Genomic DNA, 13174 nt, shown 5'->3' with positions numbered 1-13174 from the left:
TCATTAGAAGAGTGACTACTAATCAAATGTATTTCAGGGACTACACCCTGAAGCACCCTGAGCATGTGAGATATTTTATCAAAATGCAAGATTCCTCTTTCTTTTTGCTTAAAACAGATGCAGAGAATGGACGATTTTGATCAGAATGTCACAGAGAATGTCACAGGGCCCTAGTGAGACCGCACCTGGAGTACTGTGTGCAGTTTTGGTCTCCAAATTTGAGGAAGGATATTCTTGCTATTGAGGGCATGTAACGTAGGTTTACTAGGTTAATTTCCGGAATGGCGGGACTGTCGTATGTTGAAAGACTGGAGCGACTAGGCTTGTATACACTGGAATTTAGAAGGATGAGAGGGGATCCTATCGAAACATATAAGATTATTAAGGGGTTGGACACGTTAGAGGCAGAAAACATGTTCCCAATGTTGGGGGAGTCCAGAACCAGGGGCCACAGTTTATGAATAAGGGGTAGGCCATTTAGAACGGAGATGAGGAAAAACCTTTTCAGTCAGAGAGTTGTGAATCTGTGGAATTCACTGCCTCAGAAGGCAGTGGAGGCCAATTCTCTGAATGCATTCAAGAGAGAGCTAGATGAGCTCTTAAGGATAGCGGAGTCAGGAGGTATGGGGAGAAGGCAGGAACGGGGTACTGATTGAGAATGATCAGCCATGATAACATTGAATGGCAGTGCTGGCTCAAAGGGCCGAATGGCCTACTCTTGCTCCTATTGTCTATTGTCTATAGAGGGAATGGGTGACGTTTCGGGTCGAGACCCTTCTTCAGTCCGAAGAAGGGTCTCGACCCGAAACGTCACCCATTCCCTCTCTCCTAGATGCGGCCTGACCTGCTGAGTTACTCCAGCATTTTGTGATACCTTAAATTGAAAAATGGTCTCTTTGGAATTTGTACAATTAAATATTGAAAATTGAAAGGCAATAATAACCGTTGGTTTTTTTGTGTCACTCAGGGCACATTCCAGCATGAGTTACCCGTGTAATCTTGAGGAAATTTCCATGCCATGGGCATACAGGGCAAAGTCATTCCATATTCAATGCTTCTTAAGAATCATTGAAGGGAAATTGGTAAGTTCTGCCCTAGAAGTACCTGTTCTACACACACCCATGGGCTTATCTGCACACTACCTATTTGGGATATCTTCAGGTCATTAAATTGTTTATCTTTATGTTTACATACCAGTTGTACTGCTGCAACTAAGAATTTCATTATTCCATTTTGGGACATATGACCATAAAAAACTCTTGGCTCTTTAACCTCGTGCAACCTCTGACTCCCAACCTCTCCATCAAAGAGGTAGACACAAAATGCTGGAGTAACTCAGCGGGTCAGGCAGCATCTCAGGAGAGAAGGAATGGGTGATGGTTTGGGTCGAGACCCTTCTTCAGACTTCAGTTTTGATACTCACCCCTCTCCGATGTGCTGCCAATTCTAATCTCAAATACAGTTCCTACCAACACCAAGTGCCAAATTTCTCCTAATCCCTTCCTAGGACACAGCTCAGTTGAGCCAGTGACCACCAAACTCTTATGTCCAACCACAGGAAAAGAGAACCTACAAGCACATTTTTGATTCTGAAATTGTTGTACATTTCAAGCAGAAAGCCAATGACTGAAACTTTGATGGGCTTCATTAAGGGTCCCAAAATTCCCAGGTTTGTATACTTTAGTCCCGGAGAATGATTCATAAGGCAAGCTCTCTAAAAGAGTATCATGCAAAATGTTATTCCTACTAAACAAAATACAATGCCAGTTCTTAGTCAGTTAGAATGTTCATATCTGAATATTCCAAGTTATAAGAGAGCCATTTACAAAGATATAATGTATCCTGCATTTTGGAGGAAAGGAATAAGTAAAGTCATTTAAAATTATGAATCTACTTTTGACTCGATTGTTTGATTGCACCAATTCTCCCGAACTTCTATGCAGTAAGTTGAAATGCAAATCTTGGGCTTTGCATTGCTTGCAGGTGCTTATTAATTTTTAATTGGAGAACATTTGTATAACTTTCTAATTACAGAACAATTATTCCAAATATGCTGCAAATTTCCAATTTATGAACTACTGTATATAAACTTCCAAAACTGATGATAATAATTGCTGAATAACATTAGAATAACAAATTCTTCACCACTTGCAGTAATCTGCTCTGCATGCTGATGCACGTTTCAAAATTTAGGAAAGCAGATATGATTGAGTCCAAGTCCAGATCCAGGAATTGGCAAGGGAGTGGGTGTCCAGGGATGGTTGGGAGGGTGAGGGATTGGATGGGAGACTGGAGTGAATGTCCAGCTGACTTAGATCACCATTCGAGGGATAGAATCTGACCCTGTTATTTGGTGAGTCAGAGGCTAATCAATAGTTTGCAATCAGTAAATAATAAGCAGGCATGGAATTGGGGAAATTGGTTAGCTGGAGGAAAGGCTCCAAGTTAAGCAGTAATCGGTGAGTCAGGTGTAAGGAGATGAGTAAAGAAGTGCACATCAACCTACCCAGGACGCATTCACAGCATTTGGTAGTGGCCTGCTCAGAGGGTAGAGCTTTTAGGCCAAGATTGACCAACTGCAGGGGTGTTTTAGAATTTCTTGGAATAATTACTAAAGAAGGAGATAACAGACAATGTGCATGCCCAAAGTGGAAAATCCATCCTCTGTGCAAAAATGAAGTCCCCCGTCAAATTTCAAGTATGACTTGATTTGACCATGAAATCTCTAGGAAATTAAACCGGGGGAAAAAAATTTGAGTCATGTAGTGTCGGAAAATGCCATATAGTCCAATTTCTGTCCTGCTGTCATTTCAATTCTGGCAATGGGGCTCAGGAGAGAATGAAGGTACTTCTCTTGTAAAGATACCGGAATCAAATTGCATCAGAACACTGTCAGGACAAGCTTTGATCTGAGTTCAAATTTTATTAAAGTTTTATTTTTCCAATGTCTGTGGTGGGCTCTTAGTAAAATGAATTTGGATCTCAAACTATTATTTAGTGAACTTGTCATCTGTATGAATATATCAATCTCATGTTCACCAGCACTTCAGATGACTGATTGAGCAATGGTGCATATCATACAATCATCATAAAAGTTTCTCTTCTGAAACAAGAGGATTAAGATCCATTGTTACAAAGAGTCCAGATAAAATTCAGATCTACTTTACAAGCCTCCCGCAGATGAGGCAGTAACTGGCATATTGAGAATGGTTTATAAATGTTTATGTCTTTGAAGGCAAGAGAGGCGAGACTTTAAATTGAGCCTGAAGCAAGCACAATATTGCTAACATCCATCTTGCAGTGTGGTGAGGGAGCAGGTTTAAGTGGGGACAAGAAAGTGCAGCAGCAGGCAGTAGATAGGTCTGTTTGGTGAACGTTTGTAACGTTGTCAGCGCCAGACACGTGGCAACACTTGTGTACTGCTCAGGTGAGGTCTGCTGTACAATTTTTCCGGGTTGTATGCAAAACAAAGCATTTCAATATACCTAGGTACATGTGACAATAAAGTATTATTGAATCATTAGTAGTGGCTCCCAGACTGGTTTTCTTTTTGAAACTTAGAAGCTCAATTTCTACCCTTAAGTGTTAACTCTGGATATTAACCAGAGTGCCTATGTGAAAAGGCAGCATGAAGGATTAGGACAATGTGCTTACCTTGAGTATCTAGAAAAAAAGACCAAGAAAGGAATATTCACCTCAATTTAACACTCGTGCTCCATGCTGATATTTCAATGTTAATGCCCAAGATAGCTGAGTTGAGGTGAATATTGTTAAGTTTGTTCTTTTTCTTGTTCCTACTTAACTACCACAATGGGCAAAACATGGTCCAACATCTTCCAGAAAGATTATCATTACTGGCATTGTAGCACTTTGAAAAGCATTGCATTGAAGAACCAACAAATGCATGTTCCAGACTGCAGTGCGGTGCTGAAATGGCAGGCTTTCTGACAGAGAAGCAGGGTCTGTCAGTGGAGCTGGACGTGATGAGAGAGCAGGTAGAGATGGTAGCATTGCACGGGGAAACTTTTCCTGTGGCATTGTAACAACAGTGAGTTTTTGACCTGAATAGGTTCTTGCACAAAGACTATAAAATAAGAAAACATCCCCTGCTGTTAGTCTAGTTATGCTTAGAGCTATTGATAACATCTGATTCAGCGCAGAAGACCTGCTGACCCCATTGCTATTAATATAAACATTTAGCAAAGGTGCTCACCTGTGGTAGAGCCTGGATTACTGTGTTCAGCAAGGCTCTCATTCCGACTGCCATCTTCAGGAGCTTGAGGACTTTTTGAGGACATAAGCAAAGATTATAAATGCCAGAGAAACAACCAGATTTCAGATGTTTTTTTGACTACCAGACCTTAGATTGTCTAATAATGTACAGTTTTAAATATGTTTATTAATAAGCTTTGTTTGAAACTAATACTAACTTCCCTGACTGTTCATGACATTCTGCGTTAGTTTAGTTTAGAGATACAGTGCGGAAACAGGCCCTTAGGCCCACCGGGTCCATGTTGACCAGTGATCCCTGTACACTAGCGCTATCCTACACACTAGGGACAATTTACAATTTTACCGAAGCCAATTAACCTGCAAACCTGTATGTCTTTGGCGTGTGGGAAAAAAACTGGAGGAAACCCACGCAGTCACGGGGAAAAAGTACAAACTCCATAAGGACAGCACCTGCAGTTAAACCCAGGTCTCTAGCGCTGTAAGGCAGAAACTACCGCTGCGCCACCATGCCGCCTTTCTCAAGACAAAAATGCTTGCTATTTAATCTCAGTGGAAGTTGGCCTCAAGTAGATTAAATCTCATCTGATCTTTTCTGAATGATCACACAGTCCAGAATTATAATCAGGAATGCAAAGCCAATAAACAGCACTTCAAATAGCCACAGGGTTAACATAAGGTATTTACTCAACATGCCAATTTTTGAAGAAGGAGAGGCCAATCGGTATTTCAGACCATACAATTAGAACATAGTTGATATCTATCTCAATTTCATTTACCCTGTTCTTTATAGCATTACCTCACAAAACATAGCCCATTTCAGTCTTAAAGTTTCCATGAATGCCCAATCATCCATGGTTTTTCGGGGAAGAGGTTCAGTCTACAGATACACTGTAGAAAGCATCCTACTGGGTTGCATCACATCTTGGCTAAGGAACAGCTCTGCCCAAAATGGCAAGAGTAGTGGATGTAGTTCATTCCATCATATATTCCAGACTCCCCACCATCGACTCCATCTATACTTTTCCATGTTGTCCCGGGACGGCAGCCAACATAATCAAGGACATTTTTTCACTCCCATCATTCCCTCTTCTCCGTTCTCCAATTGGGCAGAAGATATAAAAGCTTGAAAGCACGTGCCACACATCAGGAACAACTTCTTCCCCTCTGTTATCAGACAACTGGACAGTTCTTTAATTAGCTGGGGTGTAGGCCCGATCTTTCAATCTACCTTATTGCAGACAATGGAGTTTTTTCCCTGGCTCTAAGCTGAAGCCGTATTCTACAAGCTGTAAACTATATTCTACACTCTGGCATTTCTCTCTTTGCGATATATTTTGAGTACAGGTTGATTGTACTCATGTATCGTATGATCTGATTTAATTGGATAGTACGCAAACAAAAGCTTTTCACTGTACCTTGGTACACATAACAATATTAAACCGATACAATTACCTCTAACACGCTCCAAGTGAAGATATGCGGCCTGAGGTTGCTCTTCATCAGTGGCACAGTTTATCACCCCTTAAGTTTTGATTACCCCCAACGGAAAAAAATATTTCATCTATTCTTTGGAATTTTTTTTCACACATTGATCAAATGACCCCACTCCACTGCATTTAAGGAAGAAACGCATAAGCTATGCAATCTTTCATCATGATAAACCTTCTCAGGTGAACTTGTGGTCCACTCCTACTAAGATCAATGTAACCCTCCTGAGGTGTGAAGCCCAGATTTAAACGAGGAATCCAGATGGTTGGAAGCTCTGTACATGTACCTATCATTTCCTTAATCTGTTCAAAAACCCTTGGGAGAAGTAAATGTGCTCGGATTTTTCCTTATGCCAAACATTAACCTGCCAAGATTCATTTTCACTTTAGTGGAGAAAGCTCAAATTCCAGCAAGGCCTCAAAATGTGCGGGTGGGTGGTTGGCATGGAACGGGGAAAGGAGAGGCTTTGACTAGGAACAAGTGGTCTGGCAGGTTCTAACTCCTTTCAGATGTCATAAGGACATTTGAACCCTGCCAAACCATTGGCTACTGTGCCCAACCTGCCTCTTTCAAAGAGTTTTTAAACTTAATTTTGCATTCAAAATATAACAAAGATGGAACATAGGACAATACTGCACAGGAACAAGCCATTTGGCCTACAATATTTGGCTGACAATATGCCAGGATGAATTAATCTCATCTGTCTACACATGATCCATATTCTTTCATTCCCTCTATATCCATGTGCCTATAAAAAACCTCTTAAATGCCACTTTCTTATCTGCACTACCAATCCTGATAGTGTACTCCAGTCACCCATCACTCATTTTGTAATAAACTTGCCTCACATATCTCCTTTAATTTTGTCTCTCACCCTAAAGCTATGCCCTCTAGTCTTTGACATTCCCTCCCTGGGAAAAGGTTCTGACTCTCTACCCTATCTATGCCTCTCATAATTTTATATACTTCTATCAGATCTCCCCTCTGCCTCTGATGCTCCAGAGAAATCAATCCAAGTTTGTCCAACCTCTCCTTATAGCTAATACCGTCTAATCCAGGCAACATTCTGGTAAACCTATGCACCCTCTCCAAAGCCTCCACATTCTTCCTGTAATGGGAAGGCCAGAGCTGCACTCCAAATGTAGCTCAACCAAAGTCTGACATAGCTACAAAATTACTTCCTGACTCTTATGCTCAATGCCCTGACCAATGAAGGCAAGTAAACCATATTCTTCTTTAGATTCTATTTACATGTCTTCTCACTTGCTGTTAATGGTCTTGCTACTAACTGTATGCTTTTCTCTTACATTCGATCTCCCAAAGTGCAACACTTCACACTTGTTCGGATTAAACTCCATCTGTCATTTTTCCAACTATTTCTCTAGCTGATCTCTATCCTGCCATATACTTTGACAGCCTTCTTTACCGTCTGTGACTCTACCAATTTTGTCGTCGTCTTCAAACTTCCTAACCAGCCCAACCACAGTTAAGTTGTTTAAAGTATCACAAACAACAGGGATCCCAGCACAGATCTTTGAGGAACTCCACTGGTCACAGACCTCCCGTCAGAATAGCACTCTTCCACTATAATCCTCTGTCTTCTATGAGTAAGCCAGTTCTGAATCTAAACTACCAAATCACTGTGTATCCTCAGTGTCTTAATCTTCTGAATCAGACTACCTCATGAGGAACTCTATCAAATACCTTACTAAAATCCATGTAGACAACATTCACTGCCCTAACCTCACTAATCTCCTTCATCGTCGCTTCAAAAAACTCAATCAAGTTTGGTCTTTTCTCTGTCATTCTGTTAACTTACTCTTTTTGAAAGTACATCTAATTTTCTTTCAGAAGATATTGTTGAATCTGACTTCACCAAACCTTTAGGCATAGCATTCCCGACCAGCAGCCACTGCTGAAGAAAACTTGCCCCTCTGGTTCTTATCTCACCCAGCATTAAAAACACATGTACTATTAATCAATGTTATAGAGGTAGTCGAGAATAACTGCAAAAGAGGGCATGCATTCCACTGTCCAATTAAAGTTTTAAATATACCTTTGAAAATAATATTTTACATTCACTGACCTCTAGCAATCCGGAGCACTCTCATGATTCTAATAATAGTGGGATTGATTGGCAGAGAAGCATTCACCTCAATCTCTTCAAGGGTGATTCCCATAATGGATAACAATACAATAGCTAAGTCCAGCTGGTTCCATCTAATTAAATCAAAAGGAGGAATTAAATGCCAAACACAGCAGCAGAGTCAAAGTTAACATATGCATAAATGTAGAGAAATACACTTAAAAGAAAGGATACATTCTGTTTTCATTTCATTTATTCAATTCTTATGTTATAGCTTTATGCTTCTATTTCTGGAGTTGGTAAGCTGCATAATGGTAATGGTGCATCTTGTGATTTTTTAATAATCTTTTACTGAGTGCATACGTTACTGGGAGAGCCAGCATTTATTGTCCATTGGTTCTTTGAGAACACAATCAACCCTTTGATCCTCTACGTCTATGTCGTCTATCAAGTTCCTTTCTATAGTAATCCCATTTGCCAGCATTTGGTGCACAGCTGTCTGTACCTTTGTGATTGAAGTGATAATTTCTTAATTCCAGTAATCCATTCTTACTTGTCCTTGAGAAGATGGCGATGAACTGCCTTCCTGAACTATTCTGGTGCTGGCATTGGATTCTAGTATTTAGACAGATGATAAAGGAATGGCCATATGTTTGTAGATCAGGGTGGTATGTAACTTTGAAGAGAAAAACACGGTGATAATACTATGTGCTTACTACTCGTCCTTTTTGGGGAGAGGCTACAGGTTTGGAGGATGCTATTTAAATATAGCAAGTAACTGGTGTAAAAGCCAATTCATGGTGAATGGTGCCTGGTTGAATGAATTTAATTCTAATTTATAGGAAATGTTCATTAATCCACCAATTCATCAGGGTCCTTCTGAATTATGAACAAGGGTTTCAACCCAAAATGTCACCCATTCCTTCTCTCCAGAGATGCTGCCTGTCCCGCTGAGTTTTTTACTCCAACTTTTTTTGTCTATCTTCAGTTTAAACCAGCATCTGCAGTTCCTTCTTACACATTCCTTCTGAATTACCTCTTCCAATGGGCAAACAGCTACATGGCCTTAGTCAACCTCATGAAGCCCTTTGACTGGGAGGAACTTTGGGGCATTCTCTTCAAATTTGGCTACTCACGAAATTTGCCTTTATCTGCTGTTTGCTTCACAATAGTATGAAAGCCAAGATCCTTTCCAATGGTTCTACAACAGTGCCAATCTCAGTGAAGATGAGAGTGAAACAAGGCTGCATCAGTATCATTGCTACAATTCATCGACATTTTTCGCTGCAGTGCTGTGCTTCATCTCCAGCAAAACACCTGTGGAGTGGAGTTAGCGTTCAGAACTAATGGGAAATTGTTCAGCCAACGGCAAACGGAACCAAGGTCAGTCAATCATCAGTCATTGATCTGCAATAAGCAAAAACGCTTGCATTTGCGTGTACTAGGACACTGACTTGTTCACTGAAGCATACGGAAGCATTTTGACAATACAGTGATAAGATATTTTTGATAAGATATTTTACTGAGCAGGTGTTACTCTGTTTTGCAGATAAACCATGGATGTTAAACCATGGCACATATTCATGACTGTTCTGGCAACTGGACCAGATGACTGATCCAAGACAAAATCGTAATGAATGTGCAGAGTGAAGATCAGCACACAAAAAAATATCAATCTTCTGGAATATAATTATATTTTTCTGTGACTGACAGGAATTTTGAAGGATTTATATTGAACCTTCGACTATTCTGATATTTGTACTTGTATACTCAGTAACATATAGTTAGATGGATGTTGTAGACTGACAACTCCAAGGGATGGAATGTAGTGAAAGGGTTAAATAGACAGTTTCACCTAAAATGGAGTTGTCAGCTAATTTAACAGCATTACATGCCTTGCCTGAGCTAGGAAAACAATTAGATGTCTTGGAAGGTGGCTTCGGCTATCTTAGAAGGACCAGTATAATCATGAGGCCACCTGCAAGATCACAAAGATAAATGTTTGTCTTCTCAGAGACATCCTCATCCAGCATCTGATACGACAAATAACTCACGTTTTTGGCACTAGGAGGGATTGCTGGTTTAAAAACATAGTTATCCGTTGTTCTTAGATTAGGGTAACTTTATTTTATTATATAAGTGCTTGCTTTAACTGAGCTGTTAGGAACTTCACCCTTGTGGAGAAAAGGAGAAGGACTTCAAGAGAGAGAGCCTGGGCCATGGGCTCTCAATGTCTCCAGACCAGCCATTGCAGACAGGAGTCTCGGATGTGCAGAGGGGCGTGAGACGTTACTTTGTTAATAAGTTTCCTGTATTTTGCTTTGATAAATATAGTTGTTTGCACACTTCAAAATGTTCTTTCTTCAGTCATTAATGCGAATCCTTCAGTACCTGTTTATGTTTCAATACACCTATCCACCCACCCCATTAGGTAATATCTGGCCCATCTGTGGTAGAGTCTGCAGTTTCCACATTGGTTTTACTAGTCACCTCAGAACCCATGGAACTGGACTATATGCCAATCACCCTTAATACTGAAGGACCGCCTCTGGAAAAAAAAGATTACTTGACTAACGCAGGTCCATCTGAAGCCCAAACATGGGTCTCTGATACTGCAGCAGAGAACAAAGCAAGGTGTTAGTGGGCATCCTATTTTGAGGCTGTAGTCACCCCATTAATGTTGGGTTTGAGACATTCTATGCACTTGATTTGGCCCCATGGTGATGTGAAAATCATGTGTTAGTTATAGATTACTGGTCACACAACATGCTTTACACTTTCTTGTAACCTGGTGTAGAATGTCTCAAACCATGGTTACAATATCATTACTCCCCAAGTTTTATCAGTGCTGTAGTGTTTTACCTATCTTTGAAGAACCGGCAGAAACCAAAGGCCACTAATTTGAATACAGACTCCAGGACAAAGATAATCGTGAAGATGTAGTTACAGATCTTAAGTGCCTCATCAAGGATCTAAGAAATTAGAGATCAAGATGAAAGAAAAATGATTATACAACTATTATTGATTTGTCCACCTGTGTATATATATTTTATATATACAAATTAGCATTTGATTTAAAATTAATGAATGATGCAGCATAAAAGCAATCATTTGACCCAGTATGCTTGTGATAACTCCGAATCTTTGGTAGAGATATGCATTGGTCCTATTCAATAAAGGGAAGATTTTAATCTATATCTCATTTGAAAATTATTATTGAATCTACTTACATGGCCTTTCAGGTAGTGCATCACAATCTGAAAGGATGTCAGCGGTTATGGGGAGAAGGCAGGAGAATGTGGTTAGGAGGGACAGATAGATCAGTCATGATTGAATGGCGGAGTAGACTTGATGGGCCGAATGGCCTAATTCTGTTCCTATTACTTATGACATAACAACTTACACTGACCTAAAAATACATTACTCCAGCTGCCTTTATTTTTAAAAAAAAGAATCACTTTAAATTCATGTCTTCTGGTTACTGATTATTTTCCTCCTCCATCTCCTGAATTCTCAGTCTGAAGAAGGGTCTCGACCCAAAACATCACCCATTCCTTCTCTCCCGAGATGCTGCCTGCCTGCTGAATTACTCCAACATTTTACGTCTATCTTCCTGAATTATAATGCTAATTCCGTTTAAACTAGTTAACCTTGCTAATTCCTTTTAAGGTGGTAGACATTGCTTCAGTGTTTTTCTGCTTCAGTCGATTGTCACAAAATATTTACGCAGGAAGTGTATTAGTTTTCTATGGGAGAACTTCCATACCAGGAGTTGCACTTATGTTACTAGTCAACTAAACAGATGCAATGTAGATATTCAACAAAAAACAGTATTCCTCTTCTTCATCTCTCCATTAATTAACTCTCAACCTTTTAGCATCTTCCCTTGGATGTGGAAGTCACATTTTCACTCTAGACATGATCATACTCATGTCAGTGGTCATCTTGCCAGAAGTTATCAAGTAGCATTGGCACAGTCCTATATTATTGTACCATTACATTCCATAACATTTGGGTGGATTATCCACAGACTTCTTTAAGCAAGTAACCAATGCATGATTTTTCAGACTTTTTAGATCCGAATAAGTTTCAATTTGTTCATTCTGGTTATATCTCCTGCCAGTTCCTAATTTAAAAGTAGTTGGTGTGATCAGTTACAGAACTGTGATAAACGTAATTTTTCTGCTTCTGGTTTGATAAGGAAACTTTCTCACTTACCTTTGGCTGCTGATAATGTTCCATTGCCATGGTGATTACATTCAGCCCAATCACAATAGTGATGAACAAATCCAAGTAATGACTTGTGCAGATTTTGTGGATGAAAAGGCGAGCAGGAGAATAATCAGAATAATAAGGTTTACACTGTGCTTCTAAATGGAGGCAAGACATTAAAGAAAATATATTTAGATCACAGTTACATTTTTTCGCGTTGTTATTTTACAATGCATAGTTGAGCTGATAGAATGCCAGAATATTGGTTATTCAGTGTCAAAAGCAACTTGCAAAAAACAGAATGGCACCTGTTTATTGGAAAATCAGATGGGCAGAACACCAGCTTGGCAGCACATGAATCCAATAATGTCTGTTGATCATCCTGTGACTTGAGTTCTGTGGTGCTTAGCTCCACATGTTTCTTAACTGCCATACATTGCCACGAGTTATCATCCAGTCTCCCCACGTCACACTTCAAATGCTTAGGATCAATTCATAAATGTATCATCCAGCCTTCCTCAGACCTACTCAAGAACTTCTAGTTCAGACTATTAAAACTCAAGTCACTTGAATAGTCTGTACATTTTCTACTTAATAATAGTCTTGAGAAAATGATGCCAGCCACAGGTTCTGCTGTCATCAACAAAGCTTGCAATAGAATAAAGACCATTATGTTAGAGAATCCAACACAATTGATATTGGTTGGAAACTCTGCTTTTGAGATTTTTCTGTTACAAGCACAAAATATGAATATTACCAAATAAGAAAGTTTCCTTCCATTTGTGTATAAATTGTAATTGAACAGCTCTAGTCGTTAAATAAAAATGCACTCCTAAAAACATCTTGTGAATCTCACATTCACTCAAGGATTATGGTTGAGTGAATTGTTCTTTTGACACTGAATGTCTTAAGTAATAATCATGAGTAGTGTGCAGATAGAATTAGTCGCCATAGAGATCTGAATGCAACCCATTAGTTTTGTGAAGTTTTGTACAATTTAAGCTGCAGTGTTACAATTACGTTAGTTGCAATTTACACTGGACTGCTCAATATAGTCATGGGCAACATATGCAGAAAGAGCAACTCTGTAAAATACATTGTCACCAATTAGTCTTCTCCTTTTCTATAATCTCAGCTGGAGGTCCAGTGCAGTAC

The 13174-nt window shown here is 39.6% G+C and overlaps 1 protein-coding gene across 5 annotated transcripts in view; it reads right to left on the bottom strand.

Annotated features, from left to right (window-relative positions):
• cacna1g (calcium channel, voltage-dependent, T type, alpha 1G subunit) overlaps positions 1 to 13174 on the bottom strand; it is a 219650-nt gene that overhangs the window by 42731 nt on the left and 163745 nt on the right. For all 5 annotated transcript variants that reach the window (XM_078401171.1, XM_078401174.1, XM_078401172.1 and 2 more), the window contains 4 exons: positions 12026 to 12177; positions 10670 to 10779; positions 7808 to 7941; positions 4214 to 4284 (listed from right to left, as the gene is read on the bottom strand). In XM_078401171.1, the coding sequence (XP_078257297.1) occupies positions 4214 to 4284; positions 7808 to 7941; positions 10670 to 10779; positions 12026 to 12177 (467 nt within the window). The remainder of the gene's footprint in view (positions 1 to 4213; positions 4285 to 7807; positions 7942 to 10669; positions 10780 to 12025; positions 12178 to 13174) is intronic.

Source organism: Rhinoraja longicauda, chromosome 6 (assembly GCF_053455715.1).
Source record: "Rhinoraja longicauda isolate Sanriku21f chromosome 6, sRhiLon1.1, whole genome shotgun sequence".
NCBI classification, from domain to species: Eukaryota; Metazoa; Chordata; class Chondrichthyes; order Rajiformes; family Arhynchobatidae; genus Rhinoraja; species Rhinoraja longicauda.
Note: the sequence above shows the minus strand (reverse complement) of the source record. Positions and strands in the feature narration are given on the sequence as shown.